Below are 24,731 nucleotides of genomic sequence, written 5' to 3'. Positions count from 1 at the left end.
GACAAGTAACAAGCATGTGACCTATAGGATACAAGGCTTCCTGCCTCTCCGCATCATAGGTGCTGGAACTAAGAGTTCAGGGGATGCTACCGCATCCCCTGGAGTGAAGTGTTTTCCATTATATACATGGTTTACAGCAGGGGTCTCAAAGTCCCTGCCCGCAGGCCATCTGCGACCCGAGAACCTCCCGCAGGCCATCTGTGGCCGGTGGAGGAGAGACGCATGCAGACGCGCTGCCGGCAATATCTGCTGCAGGTACCGCCCCCCGCAGCTCCCTCTGGCTGCGGGAGAGGGACAGAGATACCATCACTAGTCGCCGGGCAGAGTCAGTCATGGAGGCAGTGTCACTTTTTTCCACAGTGAATAGAAACAAGTCAAAATACCGAACACAACTATCTGATGCACCCCTTGCTGCAATCCTGAAGATTTCAACTGCTCAGTCACTGAGGCCAAACATCAACAAACTGACAGGACTGAAGTGTTGCCAGGTATCTGGCGAACACTAAAATCTCTCTGGCAGGCGAAGAATTGTATAAAGTTGTATGACAGTTTTATTATGTCTAAGAAATTCAAAATAAAAACTGCAATATAAACGTTTTCTTTTCTGAACACCCTCTTCAGTGACATTATTGGCCCGCTGGGAGGATTTGAGGACTGGCACTGGCCCTAAGGTAAATTGAGTTTGAGACCCCTGGTTTACAGTTTGGTTCAATGGCTCTCAGCACCCCCACTATAAAAATTGTTCCAGCACCCCTGCTCCCGATACATCTACACTGCAGCTGGGAGCACGCTTCCCAGCTCAGGTAGACAGATGAGCTAGCTCACTAAAAATAGCAGTGTAGCAGGGCGGTTTAGGCTAGCTGCCTGCCAGGGTATATACACAGAGGGTCCAGGCAGTTTTGTACTCAGGCAGCTAGCCCAATCTGCCACCTGTGCTACCCCTGACTACACGGTTATTTTTAGTGTACTAGCTTGAGCACAGCTAGCGTGTGTCTGTTCACCCAAGCTGGGAAGCATGCTCCCAGCTCTAGTGTAGAGGTACCCTCAGGCAGGAACAGCAGAGAGGAAAGTTCCAGAGCTGGGCAATGACCTGGGAGGGGGCTTACCACAAGGACCAGGTGGATAGCCTGGGAGAGAGACCTGGGCCTGTGGAAGTATAGGGCTCTCCATAGCAGCCAGGCAGAGAGGCTTATGGATTAGAAAACTGAGAGGGGGCTGAGCTGCAGAGCACCCTGCACTAGAGAATGAGGCTATGAGCCAAGCAGAGAGCGGATTGCTTATGGAGCCTGGAGGAGGCTCTGAGACCTGGCTCCAGGGGAAGAGAGAGGGAACTGTTTATGTTTAATGGGTTGCACTATCTCCAAGGCCAAGGGGGCAGAAAGGACTATGCCCAGTTTGTGAACTCCTGCTGCGCAGGGGAGGAACTACTTTTACAAATGGCATTGTGTCTATGAACCAGGTCCCAAGGGTGGGAATGTTACTTGAACCACATGGCGAATAGGAGGGGGCATTTTCTGTGAGCCTAGAGAGGAAAACTGAGGCCTGGATTCCTATTCCACAAGCCAAGTGATGGAGGTTAGGGAGTTGATTGACAAAGGGCTGTCAATTCCTTTCCCCGACCACGTGTGACATTTAAGCCTTCCTATAACCTTTTGTTATGCCCATTTTCCTTGCAGTCTGCAGGAAGGGGGAATCCATGCAGGTTTTATATGGAAAAGAGGTAAAGTGTGGATGTCTGCTGAGGAAAGGCATGGCATTTAATCAGTCTTAATCATTCAAATCTGGATCCAAATTTCAAACATCCCAACATTTAATCTTGGGTTTTGGTTCAGCCGATTGCTGAACCAGAGGCTGCTTGCCAAATTTGGATTTGGGTCCAGGTTAAATTTGAAATACTCCCAAGCTCTAAGGTATTTGGACCTTGGTTGCTGACCATCTCTAGTGCTGGGAGAACATCTTTAGCCAAGAAGAGGAGGCTCCTGCCATGTGAGCAATATTCCTTTTTCAGACTTTCTCAGCACACAAGATATTTATCCAGGGAGAAAAATAAGACGTGGCTGGAAGTTCTTTCTCCTACCCTAGGTGACCAGGGCTGAAATAACCAACGGGCTAGTGAAGCCTATGTTTAGTATATGGCCTGGCATAGGGCCCCAACCAGTCCACAGTAATCTTAGCAGATGTTGACTGCACCACAAACGGAGCTGATTTTTAAAGATCTACCCCAGTACAGGAACCAGCACACAGAGACTGCCCCATCCCAGTTGTGCTCTTTGACAAAGCCAACACCTCTTTCCTACCTTGCCTCCTGGCACTTCCGCTTAATGTGTCAGTGCTCTGCATGAATACTTGGATCATTTAATGCAGGGCATGGTAATGGAGAGCAAGAATGCAAGGAGAGAGACAACAAAATATGGAGTTAGCCTGTTGGCCTATCCAGCAGCAATGGAAAGGATAAGGGATCCCCTGTGATCAAGGGCAGGGGAGATTGCAAAAGATTTGTTTTGGAGGGTGGTGGAGGGTTCAAAAGAGTCTAGAACCTCCTAGATAAACAAGAAAATGAGATTGGGGCAATAGGAAAGATAGGGGGCAAAAAGGGAGAAGCCAAGATGGATGGGAGAAGGAGGGGGAATAGAAAGCCAGAGAGAAACCCCAAGTGGAGGTGAATGGAGAAAGCAAGTTATATGTAGGTGGACATGGTATAAGAAAGGGTAAAGCCAGAAAGGGGCAGAGAAGGAATGGAAAGAAATAAAAGGAGATGGCAAGAAAGATGTGAGGGTGAAGGGCAAGAGAGAGAGAGATGGGGGATTGAGGAAGAAAAGGTCTGCCTGGTAATGTAAACCCAACTCCAATAAACAGACGGAGCTTAAACTGCTGTACATTGGCAAAGCTCTTCTGCAGTCAATGGAGCTAGGTTCATTCATGGCAACTGAGGATCTGATCCAATGAGCTCATACATATTTCTAAATGTTGTCTTCCTAAACTCATGCCCTTGGATGGTCATGCATAACTCCTTCTGAAGTCAATTGCCATTAAGCAGCCATACCCAAGGGCAGAACCTGAACACTTTTCTATGTGATGGATCTTATCTAGCTAGGTTCCACATCCCTGCCAGGATTTATTAAAATGAGCAACATTCAGCAGACACATTGGTTAGTGTTAGTGGAGATGGCTCTGACATGGGGCTGAAGAAGATAAAATCCAGGCAGGCAGTGGGGCAGACTTACCTGGTACCTTCGTATGAGAGCTTCATTCTTTTTCCGCAAAGCCAGGATTTTCTTATCCAGTTCAACATCTTTCTGCTCTTTTTTCCTCAGCACGGCATCATCCACCGAGGCAGCCTGATGGTACAAGGACAGTTTCTCTGACTCCACCTACAGCCCACAATGCACATGCCCCTACACTCTGTTTGTATCAACGAGGGGTAGGGGGCCACACTGGGCAGAAAAAAGGAGTGGTCCTGTACCAAGTTCTGCCCACAACCAAGCTCTGTCTACTTGAAACACCAAAACGAGAAGCTACTCAGAGTAGGCTGAATTCATCATAACAGAGTCGTCTCTCTCTTTTCTTATATGCTTTGATCAGCAATGAAGTAGTTAACTATGTTGATATTTAAATCATCATTGTTAGATTTCAGCGCCAACACCCTATTCAGTAGTTCACAATTCTTCGAATTATTATGTCAGTCTTTCTCAGGCATGCTCCCCATCCTGTTTGCATTTTGATGGGTATCTTGGCAATCACAGGGCTTACAGATGTACATTTCAAAAATTCTGGAGTACCAGATAGCAAACTCTGGAACAAAGTGCTGACTTTTAGTGAGCCAGCAACAGCTAGTCCAATTTGACTGTTATGGGTACACATCAGTATAACATATTGGCCCATTTTTCTAGACTCTGCTCTAGCCTGTGTCTGAGTGAAGCAGCCAGATGAAATTGCTTAGATTTCTGAAGTGCTACATCTGTGTTTGCTTTTTTAAAAGGTGTTTTTATAATGCTTATCAGTCACTGGAGTATCTGAATGCTTCAGAGATCATGGCGAATTCACTGTTCTGCTCTGTTCACACACACAACCAAGTAACAAGGGCTGGGGGCAAAGGGGAGGGAAGTGAATGCTGGATTTGTGGGTACAGCAAGTTGACTGTGTTGGGTTTGTGGGCACTGCAAGCTTGAGTATCCAGTGCCACCACTTTACTGCCTTGGTATCAACCTGCTTTTTTAAGGCTGGACTCTATTCCCTTTGATCATATTCTGTAGATCTGCCTTGTAAGTCATCAGATATGTTATCTGCATTCTGTTATGTGTAACAGTAATAAATAACCGATAGAATAAGAAAAGATTTAAGGGACTTAGAAATGCATTTAATGAAACTATCACCAACCTCTCAATAAGAAGGGGTTAGCTTAGGGCAACATTTCACAGCTGCTGTTCTATAATAAAAGAAAGCCAGGTTGTAGCAAGACCAACACTCATCATTCCTTATGCCTTGAGCTGATGAAGGTTTCACATTTAACATATTCACTGCAGAGAAGGTGTAGAACTAAACTCCTACTTCCTGTGGTCACAACCTCTCCGTTCCCTACCCCGGGTCATAGAAAGGGTCCTAGGAACTGCAGACCACAATGTGGTTGGTTTTCCCAGCCCATAAGATGCAAATCACTGCCTTGGCTCACTATCAGCCCTCAGTTTAGAGTGCCCTATAGAACGATAACAGTCATTCCCAGGCTGAGCAGCACCTCCTGCACTAACACTAGAGCATCTTGTGTTAGTTCTGGCAATGCTGCCCCTCAGAATCACACTAGTTTAGATCAGTGTTGAAAGTGCTTTCTGTGAGCCATGTCTATGCACGTCCCCTTGAGGAGACCCTCCAAAAGCTCGAGGCATGGGGCATCAGCACAAAATCTCTCAGCAGAAAAAGTAAAATTTAAGGATCTGATCTAAAGCTGGTTTGCTTTATAGCTACAGGAATATAATTACACTAGTGGCACCTATCTGACTAATGGCCACAGAAACAGTCTAAGGCTTGGGTTTGAAATACCCAGGCCCTTTGGAAAAACAGATTCACCTCTCAGCTGGGTAGACTCAGCCCTGTATCCTTCAGAAGTAAATAAGAGGAGTTCTCTATATTTTACTGTGCAGGAGTCTTTCAAAAAAGGCCTTCAAACCTCAGGTCCTGTCTGTTCTAAATAGACATTACCAGTCCCGTGACAGTTTTTGCAAGAGTCAGGGTTTATCTCAGTGTTCTTAGCCAAAAATGGCCTCTTCCTTCACCCATCACTGTTGTGCAATAGAGCGTGCACCAGTTAGCTGCTGCCCTCCGAAGCACACAAAATTTGAACATAAGGGCAGCTGGGCCCAATTCAGAATCTGCCACAACTACAAGGCCCTGCAGTAGCATCTTGTAGATGCTAGATTCTGCCCTGATGTACACTGTCCAACTCCACTGATTTCAAGGTCTGGACAGAATTTTACACAACCAAAGGAGGTGCCATAGGGACCCGGGACCTGCTGGAACAGGTTACAAAGAGGGATAGAACCAGATGATTGTTGGAACGGTGTAGGAAAGGCGCTACGGGCCACACTGGGAGTCAGGAAAGGAAAAGCAGTGGGAGGAGGCAGAGGGGATGAGAGACCTGTAACATACTGAACTGATTTCAGATAGAAAAAAGATTTGGATTCAGATCTGGGACTAGATAAAGCTCAGGTTGGTTTTTAAATCTTTTGTGATATCCATGGCTGTGTGTGAGCAATTATTGAGAGCATATTGGCTGCTATGGGTCCTGCCTACACAGTCACTGACTGCCAGTTTCTAACTGACATTGATGTGTGAAGTGCTTTGAGAGACTGGTAGTATGCAAGGCCCTATATAAATATAAAACGACATTCTCCTCTAAGCGATCTCTTAGATTTCTATAGCACCTTGCGTCCCAAAGCATTTTTATAAACGGCTACATGAACAGTAAACAGGAATCTCTTTGCCGGGTCTTTAGCTACCCAGACAAAAGCTGGAGGCTGAGGGCAGCTGTAATGAAAAAATACAAACACAATGGGAGGGTCCAAGTCCTCTCTCCACAACTTGTGACATAGCAGATGCAGTCTCCAACACCTTATAAAATTTTAGACAAAGATTTAGTCCCAAACAAGCAAACTAAAAAAGACAAAACCAGAGGCCCCTACAGCATTTACTGAAAATTCTAAAATAACTTGTCAGTAGCCAATTCTAGGCTAGTAAAACACAAAGATATGTGCAGCAAAATCCTGGGGTCAGAAATCCCTCATGTCATTCTCATCACGCACATACACACAGACATTAACACTTTGTTGGTAAATGTCAGCACTGGTTGATTTCAAGTGAGGCCACGTTGTCTATACACATATTGCAGGAACGTTAGACTCTCACACCCACCTCCCTACCACCGTCAGGCCTGTCAAAGCCCCATACAGAAAGGCACCAGACACACAAATATGTGATTTCATATAATAATTTGTCACCCAACCTGCTGTTGAACAATGTAAGCATTTCACACTGATTGTGTCTCCCTTAGTTTTTGTCCTTTCTCTATTTGACTTTCTTTCCTTCTAGGTCTCGCTTCTCTTTTCTGTTTTTCCTAAGAACAGGCTCCCCCACACCCAATGTTTCTAAACTTTTCCTTTACCAGTTTTCCTTTCCCCTGCTTTTACCTTTCAATCTCGCTCATTCTCAACCTCATCTCCTCCCAGATCTCTCTCCTCATGCCTTTCAGCTTAGATTTCCTCTAGTCCCTGGCTCCCCTCTTCCGGTCACCCCAAACTCCGTCTGTCGTCCATGTTCTATCTTCCTGCTCACAACCCACTAGAGCTAGAAACTTACTTTTTAAATGAAAGCTGAGATTCTCCTGCAGCCTCTTGATTCCTACAGATGCGATTTTAAGAAGAACATCAAATATCACAAGACTCACGATAGAATCATGATGGTGATACTGTCCATGATCTGCTGCCCACCCATCTTCTGCCCTCCCTTCTGCCCATAATGTATTTTGCGCTTTGCCTCAGGCCTATCAGTCTATCTTTCCCAAGGGCAGTCCACCCTCTGCCAACCAGCAACCCCCAATCCACACGTTGCCCCCCCCCCCACCTTATCAATGCATCTGCCGTCCCTAATCATTCAATTCACTTCTCACCCCAGGTCCCTCAATCAAATCTGGCTCCCCACAACCACTGCCATTCTCCCCTCAGACTCTCTAATCAATTATCGGCCTCCAGACCATCCCTTGCCCCATTAGTCCATCCTCTGCATCTCAGCTCAGTCCATCCCAGGCAACAAGATCCTGCCAGCTGAGCCCACCATCCAGCACCCCCCATCCCCCACACAAGCCTATTGACTCTGCTGGCATCCCTCAGCCAAGCTCATCCCATTCCCCCTCCAATTTACCCACAGAGCTCGTTTCTCTCTGCCCCACAGGTGGGTTTTGGGCTCTGCCAGTGCCTCCTTCCTCCTGATAACTGGACTCTTAGCTGTATGTTGGGAGAGGGCCAATGATGGGCTCTTCCCTGCCTCGGCCCTGGCAGAGTCAATGGAGAGCCTATTCTGCTCCCCTGTGTTTCATTTGAAAAAAATGAAGCAGAAAGCAGGTTAAGTTGAACAAGTGGAACTTTATTAAACCCTGAGCAGTGCTCTATCCATATGGCTGCACTGCTTCCAGCCTAAGTCCTGGTGATCCCTGTTTCCACTGGTGACCCATCAATAACAGTCCCTTCAGGAACATGGGCCCTCTGACTCTAGTTCCATTGATCATGATACATCTTCCCTGTTCTACAAACATTTTAATATAAAATTTAAAAGCAAATAATTGACATCCAGAACCCCACTCCGTATCTGTTCTGTTTCGACCAGTGATGGCTAGCACATAGTTAAGTTGGAGTCTTGTCCTTGCCACAGACTCAGCTGGTTACATAGTCTGAGATAGTTTGGTCTCCTCAACAGATAACCACACCAGGAGTGACCTATCTCTGTCTCTGTCACCTGTCTCAAACTCTACCAAACTATCTTTCTGTGGAGTCTCCTCCTTCCCTGTGGTGTTGGCCTCCAGATGGTACCGTTTCTCCATTCTACGATGATCTCTGCATCTCTGTGGGCTCCTCTGGGTATTGTGTCTGCTGGCTCATAAGTGCCTCCTGTTCTTTTGGATCACTTGTCCTTCTTGCATAGTCACCATGTATGACCTGGCTGCCAATGCATCCCTCACGACATTTTTAGTCCACTCCTTCTGGTGTCTCCCTAACGGCTGGATCCTTACAGGAGTGTCTGTCTCCAAAGCTGGTAGGTCCTTGGCTAACCTACCATATGGCCTGCTTTCTCTGATTGTTGGCCAATCTCCTCTCGGCAGTGTCTCCAGCCTTCTGTCTGCAACAGGTCTCCTCTCCCTCGTAGCAGAGTCCTTCATCCCATCAGTGTCTGTTCTGGACTGTTTTGGCATCCTGTGATAGGGTATTCCTGTGTGCTAAAAATGCTAACAAGGGACGGATCTGAAGAAGCAGCTTTGTGTAACAGTCTCTTGGCTGTTTTCACAGCTGATTCCACCCTACCATTACTCTGTGTGTATGCTGGAGAGGAGATGTGGTGGTCACACTCCCATTTGCATGCAAATTCCTTGAATTCTTCCAAGGCAAATTGAGGTTCATTGTCAGTGAATATATTGTCTGAAATGCCATATCTCACAAAGTTTGTCAGTCACTAACTTGCTTCTTGCATCAAAAAGGGCACTGACCTCCCACAAATTTGAATAGTAGTCCGCTGTAATAAGTGCTGCTTTTCCTTGAAGGTAATTCCACTCCCATCTTTTCCCAGGTTGCGTGGGCAGCTCACATAGTAATGGCCTCTTTCTGCTAGTGATTATTATATGACCAGCAGGTGTCACACTCCTCTAGCAAGTAGCAGAATTGTGTGCTCATCTCCAGTCAGTAAATACACTCTCAAGCCCATGTAAGGAAGCTGTCAATGACCAAGTGTGAAGCATGTATTTTTTTTGCATGACATCCTTACGTAACGAGGTGGGACAACAGGTCTCTGTCCTTGAAATATGATTCTATCCTACAAACTCAGATAATCTTTCATTTGAAAGTATGCTTCTGCTCCTATTGGTAGTTGGCTTTTGTCTTCTGGTCATCCTGCTTTCTCCTGACTGCCGGCTGTGACGTTGCACTCCATATGTTTTATGGAAATATGTTTATAAGTGTGAATATGATGTAACTGGAATATGCTCTGTGCAAAAGGTCTCTTGTAAAGTATCATTACAAAGCTTATGATCTACTCCATGTCTGGAGTTAGGAGAATAAGATATAAATGTGTATTACTGATGTAAACATGTTAAATGGAAGCCATTAAGTGTGCTTCAGAATTAATGAACTGTGAATGGGTTTGTTTACCTGCAAGCCTTCCTGTGTACGTGTCTTCCAGCTACTAGGTAATGAAGAAGGAGGTCTTACAGTGATATGTGATCATGTCACCTGAACTGGAATCCATCTTAAACCTGGTGCTTTTCCATTTAGAAGGAGGGGTGGGGATCCAGAGAGACAAAAGATTCCTGCCTTGTGCCAAAGCTAAAAAAGGGGGTGGAACAGAACAAAGGGGGGGCCAGTCATGAGAAATCCCCTAGTTACCACCTGAGCTGGAACTAACAAGAACTGCACCGGGAAAAGGATTGGGCCCAGACTAGGAAGGAGTCTAGTCTGTGAAAGAAGCTTATTGGAACATCTCTGAGGGTGAGATTTACCTGTATTCAGTTTCTTAATGTATTGGGCTTAGACTTGCATGTTTTATTTTATTTTGCTTGGTAACTTACATTGTTCTGTCTGTTATTACTTGAAACCACTTAAATCCTACTTTTTATTCTTAATAAAATCACTTTTGTTTATTAGTAAACCCAGAGTAAGTGATTAATACCCGGGGGAGAAAACAGCTGTGCATATCTCTTTATCAGTGTTATAGAGGGCAGACAATTTATGAGTTTACCCTGTATAAGATTTATACAGAATAAAACGGATTTATTTGGGTTTGGATCCCATTGGGAGCTGGGTGTCTAAGTGCTGGAGACAGGAGTACTTGCTAAGCTGTTTTCAGTTAAGTCTACAGCTTTGGGTGCATGGTTCAGACCCTGGGTCTGTGTTGCCGCAGGCTAGCGTGTCTGGCTCAACAAGACAGGGTTCTGGAGTCCCAAGCTGACAAAGAAAACGGGCTTAGAGGTAGTTTCAGCACATCAGGTGACAGTCCCAAGGGGGTCTCTGTGACTGAACCCGTCACACTGGTAGCTGGATGTTCTTTTATGTAGCCTCTTTATTTCCATCAGCGTCACTGTTAAAACTGGGAGATAGTGCAGCATGTTTATGGATTCAGTGTCCTGATTCCTTTCCCCCAACTTGTATCTACGCCTTGCTCAGGGTGTCGGCTAACACCGGTAATCATCTTGGACAATATCTGGTCTTTACCTGGTAGTCCTGGAGGTGCAGCAACATGTTTTACAATCTTTTCTGGAGTATTAAGAAGAGGCTTTGTTATAGAATTATAGAAGTGTGAAGATGGAAGAGACCTCAAGAGTTGAGACCTCAGTCCCCTGTTCTGAGTCAGAACAAAATACATAACAAAATACAAAACTACAAAATACATAACAAAACAAAATACAAAAATACACCCAGATCATCCCTGACAGGTGTTTGTCTCTAGGGGTTTGTGGTCTGATTGCACTATTACTGGGTGGTAATTACTGGGACAGAAAATTTATCATTCCCATAAAGTACTGTCCACATCCATTGGAGCTGGCATGTCTCTGACTGCCTTGATCTTGTTGGGATCTGCTTTCAGTCCCATTGCTGTAAGCAGATGTCCGAGGTATGTCATCTCACGCTGTTTGAGTCACATGTTTTTGGGGTTAAGTTGTATGTTCTTGTCCCTATATTGCTGTAGAAAAGCTTGTAGTTTTCTGTCAGGATCTTGTCCAGCTTCTGTATCATTGCTCACTTCACCACAATGAGGATATCATCTGCAATCATTTTCACCACAGGCAGTCCTTCCAGTCCAGGAGGAGTCTTCACTGGAACATGCCCGGGGCTGGGTTTTCACCCATCATCACGTGCAGCCATCTGTAGAAACCAAATGGTGTTGCAAAGGCTGTCAGCATACTGGACACTCTGGCCAAGGGTATATGCCAAAACCCGTTCCTCACATCACAGACCCTGATTCTGTGACAAAGATTCTGGCTTTGGAAAGTTCTGACAAGATGTCATCAACTGTGGGCAGTGGCATCTTTTCAATGCCTTGTTGAGTGGCTTTGGATCTGTGGAGATGTTTGATTTACCTGGTGGCTTTTTTGCCACACCATACTGCTTACCCAGGCTATACTGGCCTCTGATACCCCTGTTCTGCAGACTTTTGAACTCCTTGCACACTGGATTACATAGTGTCACTGGAACTTTCCTCTGTTGTAAGCACACAGGTTCCACTGTGGGGTCTGCTTCCAGTCACAGCTTTCCTTCCAGGCATCTGTTGCCTTTGAAAACATTCCCATATGCTTTTGAAACTGTCTCCATGGTCCATGGGACTCCTCCGTTTACTTCTTGCACTGCAGCTATTAAATTCTGCTGCTGCGTCCATGGCTCTATTCCCCAAGAGAAGTTTGTGGCACTTACCATCCATCACCACAAACTTCAGTTGGTACCGTCTGTTACTTTTCAGGTTAGTTACTGTGAGGTCACTATGACACTTTGGCAGCTCACCCAGACCAGTAACGGGTTGTGTAACTGCCTGCCTTGTAACCTTGGGAGCCTTTAGGCTATGCAGCTTTGGTTCAGAGCCCTGACACCAGCAGCCTACCCACAGCACAAAGGTCTCTCCCTCAGCTTCCACCAGCCCAGTTATTCCTTGCAGGGGGATCCCAAGAACACTTCCAATCCCGAGTCTCCCCATAACCATCTCCCCTGCAGTTTCCAGTTCCTCTTATTGGACACTCATGGAGGTAATACCAAGTTCACTGGCTTCAGAGAGCCGGTACTCACAACAGCTTGTTAGCTCAGCTGGGGTGATACATTCCACCTTACTACACAAGACTGAGATAGTTTGCAATAAACCTGTAAGTTTATTAAAGCACTTTCAAGCAAGAATGGAAGAGATATGAAAGAGTTACAAACAAACATAACAGAAATAACCCACTTTCTAGTGTCTACAACTTAATTCCAGCAAGATACAGCTTTGCCTAACCTAGTTTCCTACTCACACCGAGTTCTCCAGCCTGTTTTAGTGGGAGGACCCATCTTTCGTAGATACAAAGTGCTGTCTTCTTTGTTCTCTCAGGCAATGGATCCCCAAATTTTTCCAGCATTTTCCATACATCCCCCAAATTTATTTTTGCCATCAAAATCAGAAAGCTCAGCTTTCTGTGTTCACCATGGAGCCCACGCCATGTTAATTTTGCAGTCTTCTGTGATTTACAAGGTAAATTATTTTCCCGCAATATCTGATGCAAATGAATAGCACACTGTCCCTGCCTCTGGTTACACCTGGCTTGATTTGGAACTGAACCAAAGAGGTGTTTGGCTTCCTCCTTTGTCTGGAAAAAACCCTGTTTTTTCTCCTTTGTCTGTTTACAGACTCCAAAACACAATATCAGAGACAATCCACAATTTCACATACAGTGTTGTTACATATATTTCACAGCGATATTAACAACCAGCATGTTGTTAGTTTTCAAATAATATATTACATGACACTTCTTATGTGGATATCATGACAACAATGTGTGAAGTGTATTGAGCTAGTTAGAGCAGCTGAGTTTTGTTGTTACATACCAGGAAGCTTCTTGCCATCTGGCAGTGTGGTTCTCTTAGGGTCACAGTCACATTTTCCTACAGGCTTCATTATGATCTCATTGTACATTATTAGATTCTGCTTGCTGTTTTTAATGTGTGTGTTCGGGTCCAATTCACCCTAAGGAATCACATTGCAGGAGGCCCCGCTATCCAGCTGAACTCACACAGGGCACTTCCCTGTAAACATTGTTGCTTGCACTGAGGTTGGTGGTGTCCCTTGTTGATTTCCTTCCCAAAAGTCTGAACCTGATATGTTCTCGGACTCAACGACAGAGTCAAGAGGTCAACACCGTCTGAGGTGCAATCCCCCGCATGGGCGGCGGGTGAACCACGGGCTTGGGGAGGCTCACCCCTGGCCACCCTGCCCCTTCTGCCCAGGGCCCCACCCCACTCTCCCCCTTTCTCCCGCTGGAGCCCAGAAGGTGAGCGGGCAGGCGGGCGGGCGGGCAGGCAGCGCGGTCCCCAGCCCGAGCCCCAGAGTGGTGGGCGCGCAGGCAGCTGAGCATGGCCCACACTCCCACCCAGGATCGCCGGTGGGCAGGCAGCACGAGCACTGACTCCAGCCGCCCAGAGTCCCTAGCTGCAGGCCAGCCCCCACTAGCCCCAGCCAGGGCCAAGGGCACCAGAGCCCTCCCAAAAGTGTGGGGGGGGCCTCCGCCCAAGGTGGAGATGAAGGCAGCCGTGTCCCAGGCCCCCCGCCCAGGGCAGGTGGAGGGACCCAGTCTCCCCACAGCTGCCCGCGCAGCTCTCCCCAACCCAGCTCCAGCCAGGAGTGGGCCTCGGAGCCACAGCCCAGATACGGTAAGAGCCATGGACCCTCCACTTGCCTGCGGTGCGGGGTCCCGAGCAGCCCCTGGCCCGTGTCCCTGCCCCCCAGGCTCCCCACCTGCCTGGAGCAATGCCTGCATGGCTCTTACCATGGCCGGGCTGCAGCTCCAAGGTCCTCCCCCACAGGCAGTTGTGGGGAGCCGGCATGGAGTCACGGACCCTCCTCCTGCCCTGGGTGGCTGGGGAGCCCGGGGAGTGGGGACATGGGCCAGGGGCTGCTCTCAGCCCACCCCCACCCCAGGCAGGTGGAGGTTCTGCAGCAGCTCCCCACAGCTGCCCGGGCTCCTGTGAAAGGAGGGGAAGAGGTCTGCCCTAGTGAAAAGTGGATGGGCCAGACCTGTCCACTTTCAAAAAGTGGGAGGGCTATAGCCCCCTGGCCCCCCTGGTTCCAGCACCACTGGTCCTGGGGCCCAGGGCCCCAGCCAAGAGCCTCAGCAGACCACGGCAGGAAGCAGGAGGGGACCTGTGGGGGGAAGTATGGGTGGGGCCACATAGGCAATTTGGGTAGGCTGAACCTTCCCCTGCCTTTGATACCTGCCACCCATGATCCCCCTCTTGGACAAGTCTGACTGAATCTTTCTGGGACCTTCCTCTGCTTGTGCGCACACGGCTAAAATGGTTCAACTTGCCACATTCCTTGCAGTGCTGTCATTGTGCGGGGCACATGTCCTTTACCTTCTCCTGCTGTCTCACACAGTAAATTCATCTCACTATGGGTACGGACCACTGGCCACCTGATCTCCTTTGCTGTTGTCTCCCTGCATGTGCTTCTGGGGATGTTTGTGTCTCCTAGGGCTTTCATCCTTTCTCTTGACGTTTCCGCTGCAGTCCATGTCTAAGCATTTGTCTAATGTGAGATTGCCTTCCTGAAGCAGCCACTCCCACAGGCGGTAATCCCAAGTGCCACAGACTAGCCTGTTTTGAATTAGGGAGACTGTCAAGTCCCCAGAATTGCATGTAGCAGCCAGTGTGTGTAAGGCAGTAACATAAGGGGTCTTTCCCCTTCCCTTTGGACTGGTCTTTAGTGAAAAGCTTGTGTCAGGCCACAGTTTCATTCTGCTTTGGGGAGCAATACACCCCCAGGGCTCCTAGAACGGTACTACTGTGAGGCTTGAGGCAGCGGTGAATTTCAGAGTGCTGCAGACTTCTCTGCCAGTGAGGTCAAATAACAGTTTTACTTTCCTGCTGTGTTATCCTGCATGGCCAGGCCTGTGAACAGCTCGAACTCCTCCTTCCACCAGGTCCATCATTGGGCTAGGTTTGTGTCACAGGCCCTGGTATCAACAAGGAGAAGGTGCTGGAGGAGGAGGATGAGGGACATGCAACAGGGGGGTCAAGCTATGCTTCAAGCCAGAAGCTGTTTGAGACTCCACCGCAGGCAGTCCTGGCAGTCGAGCACGGGCGAGCCCGACGCAGGGGAAGTACCCTTGGTTAAGTGTGTAAATTTATTTCCAGTTACAATGATGTACTGATGGCACCCCCAAATTAACAGGACACATCTAGTGACTTTTCATTAATTTACTCATACTAGAAGAGGTATAAGTACAACAGAGGGAGAGTTGTTATCTGCTTGTCATTCCCCTATAGAGTTGGGGGGGTGGGGGAAAGGGGTGGAGAGCAGTTTGTTTATGTACACAGGGACATCCCTTGAATCCTCCTGTCTGAACTCAATGAAACTTCCATGGAGGTACTCTGCAATCCTCTGCTGAAGGTTTCTAGGGAGGGCAGCCTTATTTCTCCGTCTGCGGTAGGATGCTTTCCCACGCCAGTCATTGATAACTTCAGCAGGCACCATTGCAGTAAACAGGCTAGCTGTCTTTGGGCCCGGGTGCTTTCAGGACAGCAGCAGCAGCTGTTAAACTCAGGAGTGAGATTTCAGCTAAAATCCGCATCGCCTTTGGAAAATAGTGCAGCATTCAGTGCCATTGTCCTATCATATTTCATGCAACTGAGTAATTCCATCCTCAATTCTCTTACCCCTGGTGAACCATACTTATGGCTGGTGCATAAGCATTCCAAAGCAGAAGTTTCAATAAGTATGTTGTGTTTAAAACTTTAAGGTAGCAAGGGAAGGGACTTCTTAATCTTAACTGTCACTTTCCATTGTGACTATACTGACAATCACTCTCTGTATTTTATCTGTAGGCTACTGCTGTTGTGGCCTTGAGGTTCCCCCGCTACATGAAAATCTTGAGCCAGATAAGGAGAAAGAAGAGGACTCAGACTGACATGTTCAGTAAGTTCCTGCAAGCCAGTGCTGCATCAGACTGAACAGAGGGCCTGTCATAAATATAAAGGGAAGGGTAAACCCCTTTAAAATCCCTCCTGGCCAGAGGAAATCTCCTCTCACCTGTAAAGGGTTAAGAAGCTAAAGGTAACCTCGCTGGCACCTGACCAAAATGACCAATGAGGAGACAAGATACTTTCAAAAGCTGGGAGGAGGGAGAGAAACAAAGGGTATGTGTGTCTGTCTATATTTTGTCTTTGCCGGAGATAGACCAGGAATGAAGCCTTAGAACTTTTAGTAAGTAATCTAGCTAGGTACGTGTTAGATTATGATTTCTTTAAATGGCTGAGAAAAGAATTGTGCTGAATAGAATAACTATTTCTGTCTGTGTATCTTTTTTGTAACTTAAGGTTTTTGCCTAGAGGGGTTCTCTATGTTTTGAATCTAATTACCCTGTAAGGTATTTACCATCCTGATTTTACAGGGGGGATTTTTTTTTATTCCTATTTACTTCTATTTCTATTAAAAGTCTTTTTGTAAGAAAACCGAATGCTTTTTCATTGTTCTCAGATCCAAGGGTTTGGGTCTGTGGTCACCTATGCAAATTGGTGAGGCTTTTTATCCAACATTTCCCTGGAAAGGGGGGGTGCAAGTGTTGGGGGGATTGTTCATTGTTCTTAAGATCCAAGGGTCTGGGTCTGTAGTCACCTAGGCAAATTGGTGAGGCTTTTTACCAAACCTTGTCCAGGAAGTGGGGTGCAAGGTTTTGGGAAGTATTTTGGGGGGAAAGACGTGTCCAAACAGCTCTTCCCCAGTAACCAGTATTTGTTTGGTGGTGGTAGCGGCCAATCCAAGGACAAAAGGGTGGAATATTTTGTACCTTGGGGAAGTTTTGACCTAAGCTGGTAAAGATAAGCTTAGGAGGTTTTTCATGCAGGTCCCCACATCTGTACCCTAGAGTTCAGAGTGGGGGAGGAACCTTGACAGGGCCTGAGGGGTGAGCATTGCACACTGTGTGGAGAAGGAAAGAGTGGAAAGGAGAAAAGCCGAGAAGTTGGAGTTGGAGATGGGTCTTCTCTGGTAGCAAACACAGATGCTGCAGACTCATGGAAAACTCCACTGCAGCACCTCCCTACATCCCTCTCAACATTCCACATGGCATTGGGGGCCACATCCGTACCCCACCACTTCACCCCGGGGGACATTGACAACCACAACTTCTCATACACTGGCCAGTGAGAGCCACGGTTGATGTATATGTAGCTAAAATGGACATGAATGTTCCTTCCCCTTCTTTAAATTCTGTTCCATAAATTTGCTAAGGTTTTAATGTATTTGCTTTTAACTTGCACAAAATTATTTGAAATGTTTTTGTTACTCAATAAAATTAAAATAATTCATCTTTATTGGTTCCTAACATATTCTGCTGTATGGCTGGTGGTACTGAAAGCACCCATTCACCTGGGATTGTAAACTTTGACACAACTCACAGGATCTGTGACAAACAGTGTAATAGTTATAAATGTACAGCAAGGTTCATACAATTCCTAACAGGCCCCCAAACTGCAGGGCCAGGTAGAGCACAGTACACCATAACCCATTACTGTGGTTCGCTGTTAAAGCGCTCTTTCAAAGCGTCCCTGAGCCATATAGCTCCATATTGAGCTCTTCTGATAGCCCTTGTATCTGGTTCACCTGCTCCACCTCCACCTCCACTCCACCTCCACTCTAGTGGCAACTTTTCCCCCTCACAGATATTATGCAGGACACATCAGGCAGCTATAACCATTGGGATAGTTTTCTCACTGAGACCAAATCTTGTGAGTAAACAGTGCCAGCATCCCTTCAGTCTACCATAAGCGCATTCAACTGTCATTCTGCATTTGCTGAGCTGGTAGCTGCATCTTTCCTTGGTGCTGTCGAGGTGACTGGTGTACAGCTTCATGAGCCAGGGGAGTAAGGGGTAGGCTGGGTTCTCCAAGATCACTATTGGCATTTCAACATTGCCAATGATAATTTGCCAGTTGGGCAAGAAATTCCCTGCTTGTAGCTTTCTGAACAGTCCTGTGTTCTTAAAGATGGGAGAATCATGCACCTTCTCTGACCAGCCCACATTGATGTCAGTGAAGTGTCCCTCGTGATCCACCAATGCTTGCATAACCATAGAAAAGCAGCCCTTTCTGTTTGATGTACTCTGTGGCAAGGTGGTCTGGTGCCATAATAAGGACGTGCTCCGTGTCTATTGCTCCACCACAGTTCAGGAACCCCATAGCTGCAAATCTATCCACTATGTCCTGCACCTTGCCAAGAGTCACAATCCTGCATAGCAGGAGATGATTAATGGCCCTACACACTTACATGACAATGGCCCCCACAGTGGATTTTCCAACTCCAAAATAATTTTTCCCACTGATTTGTCGCAACCCAGTGTTGCACGTTTCCACAGTGTGATCGCCACTCATTTCTCCACTGCCAGTGCAGCTTCCATTTCTATGTCCCTGAGCTGGAGTCCTGGGGCGAACTCAGCACACAGATCCAGGAATGGGGTCTTGAGCATCCTAAAGTTCTGCAGCCATTGCTTGTCATCCCACGCCTGCATTATGATGCAGTCCCATCAGTCAGTGCTCATTTCTCAGGCCCAGAAGCACTGCTCCACCATCTGCAGCTGCTCCGTGAATGCCAACAACAACGTTGAATTGGTTCTCGCGATGTCCCACAGCAACCTGACCTGCAGGAAATCATTGTGTTCCCTGCAGCTCTTCTGGCTCGCAAATACCGGAGGGGGGTGTGTCCTGTGCCTGCAGTGCTAATGAGAGTAGTGCAGAGCTGTGTGGGCTCCTGTCAGAGATGGCAGACAGCAACAAGTCCCACATGAGTTTGTGGAATTTTCAAAATAGGTGCAAAAATTCTGGGACAGCGATGGCATTATAGGGGGAAGAAAACTGCATGATGGGAATTTGACCCCGCAGTCCCAGTCACCCCTGCATGACTCATTTCTGCCCCATCATGCATTGCCAGAACTTCCCAACAGACAGTGCACTGGACTGTGGTGAGCTGCACACTGGGATACCGACCCATTGTGACTGAAACAAACACTCCTGCATCCGATGAAGTGAGCTGTAGCTCACAAAAGCTTATGCTCAAATAAATTGGTTAGTCTCTAAGGTGCCACAAGTACTCCTTTTCTTTTTGCGAATACAGACTAACACGGATGCTACTCTGACTCCTGGGGAGTACGTGCAGCGCTGATACAAGGATCCAATTATGCATGCACACAAGCGATACACAAACTGCAGCAGCTTTATGCCAACATAAGTTGAGGCAAAAAAAGTTTGTAGTGCAGACATGCCCTTAGACTTAGGGTTGTGAATTTCCTTTTTTTACCTTGCTAGCCATGGACCAATGGGATACATCATCAGTAAACAAAGCAATCAGCTTGCAGGCAGTGGGGAAGACTTCATCTGCACTGTAAAATTGCAGCAGGAAACATCACATGGGAACTCACCATGAGGGGACACTTTGATGAAGATGGCAGGACACTGAATCCCCCAGGAGACCTTCCTGGCTCTTGATACCAGGACAATGAACTTTGGGGGAATATATAGACCTGGAAAAGGACTTTGGGTTATCCTTCACTCGAGAAGACAAAAAAGCTGAGTGCCATGGGCTCTGTGTTGGATTTCAGCCAAAGACTGGCCACCATGCTGGAAAAGACTCTAGTTTGTAAGGGCGGCAAGTATCATAGGCCCGGGGAGGCTAAGCCTCCCCAAACATCCTAGCATGCCCCCATTCATGCTTTGCCCCCAGGTCCCCTCCGGCTTCCCCCTCTTCCCCCCGCCTGGGGCTAGGGCAGCCTGTGGCTGGGACTTGGGGCAGCTGGAGCCGGTGCTTGCGCCACCCGGCACTCCAGGTCTGGGGGTGCTGGGGCTGTGCAGCCTGCCCGGCGCTCTGGGGCTGGGGGTGCCAGGGCCGTGCTGCCTACCTGGCACACTGGGACTTGGGACGCTGGGGCCTTGCCGCCTGGCACTGGGGCTGCAGGTACCAGGTCCGCGCTGCCTTACGCCCGGCACTCTGGGGCTGAGGGCACTGGGCCAGGGGTGAGGGGGCTGGGGTTGGGCCTCCCACCTGGGGCTTCAGGGCTGGGAGTGCTGAGGTTGGGGCCACACCATCCACCCAGTGATCTAGTGTTGGGGGTGCTCGGGCAGCCTGGGGCTGGAGTGGAAAGGCCAGCAGCCGCGCTGGGGGGGTTCTGGGATCTGGTAGGCAAGGGGAAGGGCCTCTGGCAGAAGGGGTGAAGCCAGGGGCTAACCTTCCCCAAGGGGCGATTCACGCGCTGCTCATTCTAGTTTGTTAAGTTAGACTGTAATCTTAGAAGCATATTTTAACTCTTGTTTGTCTGTAACCATTTCTGTCCTGATTCTGTGTACCTGATGTCACTTAAGCCTATGTCCTTTCGTTAATAAATTTGTTTCACGTTTACTATAAACCAACTCAGTGCTGTGCATTAAAGTGGAGGGAGTGTAAACCCCAGTGAAGCTAATAGCCTGCTGTGTATTTTCTCTTTCCGGGAGCAGCAAACTTGATCATTTCTGTGAGGGTGCAATGAGAGGGACTGGACACTCCAGGGGAGTTTTGGGGAGCCTGAGGACTGGAGGGGCAGAGTAACCAGGCTGGTGGGAGTCAGGGTCAGGCCGTTGTGCTGGGAGGAGGCTGCTGGTGTTAGGACTCTGAGCCAAAGCAGCACAGCACAGAAGCACTCAGGGCTATAGGGCAGGTGGTGAGACAACCCCTTACTGGTCTGGGTGAGCCCCTAAAGCATCACAAAAGTGAAGAGGAACATCAGGCCCATTTGAAAGTGCAGGGAGAACCTTAGGTAAGCAGAGAGAATTAAATCATTATATGTACAGATAATTAGAAGAGGTATTCTGATACCAAGGAGAAGGGCACCATATAAGCATTGCGACAGATCAGATCAAATAGAATATTTGGGTTGTGAGCTCTCTGGGGCAGCGACTGTCTTTCCGTTTTGTGTTGGTGCAGCACATAGCACTACGGAGCCCAAATACTGTGGTAATACAAAACAACAAGTAATAATAATTATCAAACTTGAATTTGGTCAGAATTTAATATCACTGCTCTTAAAAAAGTGCCATGAGATCTTCAGGAACTAGTGGTTGCCAGGACCACAATTTTTTTTAATATCACACTGGGGAAGGATGCCAACTAGGTAACCAGTACCACTTCTTGCAGCGTGTAAGCGTTCCTTGGGGATCTACCATTCTAGTACTGACCGAGTCATGCTTAGGCCCTGATCCTGCAATGAGCTCCATGCAGGCAGACCCCCTGACCCCAAACAGAGCCTCATTGACATTAATGGGCTCCCCTGTGGGCACAGAGATCTGACTGCATAGAGCTCATTGCATGATCAGGACCTAGGCTGTAAGATGTGATGGGATCAAAAGGAACAGGAGAGAAACTAGTGAGGGAAAAGATAGCTAAACTCGTTCGCTAAAAGGTACCTCCCATTCTGTTTCAACATATTTTCATTCATGTCAAGATTGAACATGAAGTCCATCAGTAACAGTCATACTTTGTCAATGATGCTGTAACAGTCCTTCATAAAGACCCACAATTTGCAAGCCAGTCCTGCAAAATTTTCCGAATGGGCTGTTTTTTATTGTTTTTATTTTTGCAGGTGAATGAAATATTCTTTCTTCATTATCATCAGTCATCCAGTGGCAGGTGAGCAGATTTTGCACCGAGGAAGGTACATTTTATAGCAATTTTGCAAGACTGGTTAATCTGAATTCAGTGTTGCCCTCAACAGACTCTCTGTTCTGAGTGTACCGGGTGGGTAGGCTATGTGTTTGCAGAGTGGTGGGCATGTTGCCTTTTTCAGGGTGGGATCTGTGTATTGTGTGCCTTGAAATACACACCTTTAACTTTTAAATTCACGTAAATGGATAACAGCAGAGCCGCATTCCAGGAAAGCCATTGCGAACTCAGATTTTTTTAGAAGGCAAATCAGAACTGCAAAAGACCTGTTAGGTCATCTAGTTCCTCCCATGGTTGTGCAAGATTGTTCCCTATTGTATATTTGTCAGTGTTTTGTCCAGTTTGAAATGAATCTAGCAATGGGGCTTCCACCATTTCCCTAGGGAGATTATTCCAGTCTGATAGATGTTTCTGCCAGAAAAGTTTTGCTGCTATTCAGCCTATTTTTGGGTGATGGGGAAGGGTGCTCAGTTTCATCAAAATACTTGGGGGAAGTAAATGGAAATCCACACCCGCCCCACTCAGAAAAAACATAGCAACCGAACAAAAACAACTTGTCCACAGAAATGCAGAGCAGCATTTTGAGCCCTGACACTGATTCTCTGGGGAGCACTGATTGTACGTCCAAGCGTGGTCAGCATTTTCTTACTAGCTGCTGGTCTGAGCCAGTCGATAACAAGGGTATGTGCCCATTCCTGAGCTGCTGGAAAGAATGCCGGCTGCGCTACCACTTAGGATGAAAAGTGGCTACACTTCACCCTACCCGGAGTAAAGCTCTTCCGGGGAACCAAGGCACCCGTATGTCACAGTGTCTAGAGCAGGGAGTTGTAAATGGGTTTGGCAGAACAAGTGTGCAATGTGCTACGAATCAGAAAGCAGAGCCTGATGCCTCAGAGACAGAGAGCGAGCACTGTAAAGAAAGACCTCTTTCTATTAAAAATGAAAATGTAACAAAAGGCGGCAAGGGAAGCAAGAGGCAATGTGCTTCAGTTACATGGCAATGTCTCATTCTGTCCCCCCCACTCCTAACACACACCCCCATTATGCAACTCATCAGTGCTTGAGAGCACCTCTTGTCTCAGGAATCATCTTTCTGTGCACATCTTTCCCTGCAGACTTTCACAATCAGCTGTTTCTGAAGTGAGAGAGCTCAGAAGGGAGTGATGGTGAGAGAGAGAGAGAGAGAGAGAGAGAAGGTGGGGGAAGGGAAAAGGAAGAGGGACAGGCCCCTAAACTAGCATTTTTCTATGAAATCCAGTGCACAAGCTCTCTAAGAAATATTCTCTGCCTCTGATCTGACAGCTGTAGCTGAAAGCCCCCCGACTCCCAGTACCAGGATGAGTAATGTCCAGCATTACCTGGCTTTATGGGTTTTTTCCTCCCAATGCTCCCACCCTTCTGGATAAGAACAACATCCTAAGCCAGCGACGGCAAACTGCCCCAGTGATCGGTACATGAAATCCGGCATATGAAATCCACTCCCCTCCCTCCCACGCGTCTCAGATCATTTTAGATACACAGCTGTTGGCAACAAACAACCCCCCAAAACAACAACAACAAAATGAGAGTGAGCGCAAGTCACTTCTTGGCTTTTTTTTAAAGAGAAATGAATCCCCCCACTCCCCTCCCAGTAACAACAAAGGCAGCACTCACAGATCGCTGCATTTTGGACCTCGGCGGTGAAGCCTGGTGGATTCCAAAGCAGAGCTAAAAGAGGAGAGTCATCAGACGGCCTTTCTCAGCACTGGTTGCACAGCATACAAGATCATGTTTTGATTACAAAAGCCTTGTCTGGGCTCCCAGCCAAGAGCACGGGCTGCCTAATATACCAAGCACAGTCAGGGTATTTGAGTGCCTGTGTCCTCCTCTCAATCTCACTCTCTTTTTTAAAAGAAACACTCCCCTTCCCCCCCATGACTTCCTTTAACTCACTGATGCCAGAACCCCAAATGGGAAAGTGTAAACCGTGGCGAACAGTGAAAAATGGATTTGCAAACAGCCTGACTTCACTCCGCGGCTGTTCACAGTGGTCATGTTATTTGGTTTGCGTGGCTATTTGGATGACTGGCATCCTGGCAGGTATTCATGAAAATGTTCTTGGATCCTGAGTGTTTCATCAATTCTAGCATGAATGACCCTTCATCTGAAAACTTGTATCAAAGGCACCTTATTCTGTATTTGCTTTTTGATATTTTCCTGTTTAAATGTTTCATTCATCTAATCAGGTAGCAGAGACAATACCATGTGGCGTATGTGGCCAAGCATACAGCACGAATAACAAATAGGAAACAGCTAAGATGAATGGTTCTCGAGCAAACCACAGGGTGAAAACTGTTCATCCAAACAATCCAGGGAATAGTCATAAATAACTAATACATTTGCTGAAATCAGGATTGGTTCCTAAATGATTTGTAAGCAGCAAAAGGCCTACATTTGCTAGGCATATTCTTAGCAATGAACAATTTGACTACCTCTTAAGATAAGCTACTAAGAAGATAGAAGAGATAGGGGAGAGCAAAGGCACGAATCTTTCCTGATCACATTTTCTCTTGATGGGAATAGTTGTTTTAGTTTATTAGCATCCTCAAAGTGACCTCCCTGGGAAACACGGAGAAAAGGTCAGAGGCATTGTGATAATGATGGAAAAGGTTTGCCACTTCCCAACTCACATATTGGCAGTAGCAGGTGGATGGATACAGTGCCTTTGTGCTCTGACCCAACTCTTCCATTACAGACACCCTCATGTCGATACTTAGGAGGTCTCCCCCCATCCCCATTCTTGTTTGCCTATGCTGAAAACATTATTTCAGCTTCTTGTCCTGGTCCTGCTCTGCTCTCCTTTAGCATAGCCAGCCTGTCCTCTCTCTCACCCTCTGAATGATCTTGCCCTGGCTGAAGTCCTTGCAGGCTAACAAGAGAAAGAAACACAGGCATTGTTTTGGTGTCCACAATATCTCCACATGACAGGTCATAGCCAAAAGGTGCTTGCGTCCTTTGATGGAGAGGCCCCAGCACTAACATCCTATTCGTCTCCAACAACTTCCTCACACACATGTTGTTGAGTGGTT

The 24,731-nt window shown here is 47.3% G+C and overlaps 1 protein-coding gene and 1 long non-coding RNA gene across 3 annotated transcripts in view; one reads left to right on the top strand and one right to left on the bottom strand.

Moving 5' to 3' along the window:
• LOC141989271 (uncharacterized) overlaps positions 1-15,955 on the top strand; it is a 212,319-nt gene extending 196,364 nt beyond the window's left edge. Inside the window, exon 7 of the long non-coding RNA XR_012639952.1 lies at positions 15,807-15,955. This is a non-coding gene — a long non-coding RNA (uncharacterized LOC141989271). The remainder of the gene's footprint in view (positions 1-15,806) is intronic.
• CCDC9B (coiled-coil domain containing 9B) overlaps positions 1-24,731 on the bottom strand; it is a 138,668-nt gene that overhangs the window by 81,916 nt on the left and 32,021 nt on the right. Inside the window, exons 1-2 of one of the 2 annotated variants that reach the window (XM_074955712.1) lie at positions 23,317-23,509; positions 3,225-3,338 (exon numbers count right to left, since the gene is read on the bottom strand). In XM_074955712.1, coding sequence (XP_074811813.1) covers positions 3,225-3,338; positions 23,317-23,328 — 126 coding nt within the window. In that variant the 5' untranslated portion in view covers positions 23,329-23,509. Of the gene's footprint in view, positions 1-3,224; positions 3,339-23,316; positions 23,510-24,731 lie in introns of those variants that run through there. The other variant, XM_074955713.1, reaches the window with a different exon arrangement.

The sequence above is a fragment of the Natator depressus genome, chromosome 6 (assembly GCF_965152275.1).
Source record: "Natator depressus isolate rNatDep1 chromosome 6, rNatDep2.hap1, whole genome shotgun sequence".
In the NCBI taxonomy this organism is placed as follows: Eukaryota; Metazoa; Chordata; order Testudines; family Cheloniidae; genus Natator; species Natator depressus.
The sequence above is the reverse complement of the archived record's forward strand: the minus strand, read 5'-3'. Positions and strand labels throughout refer to the sequence as shown.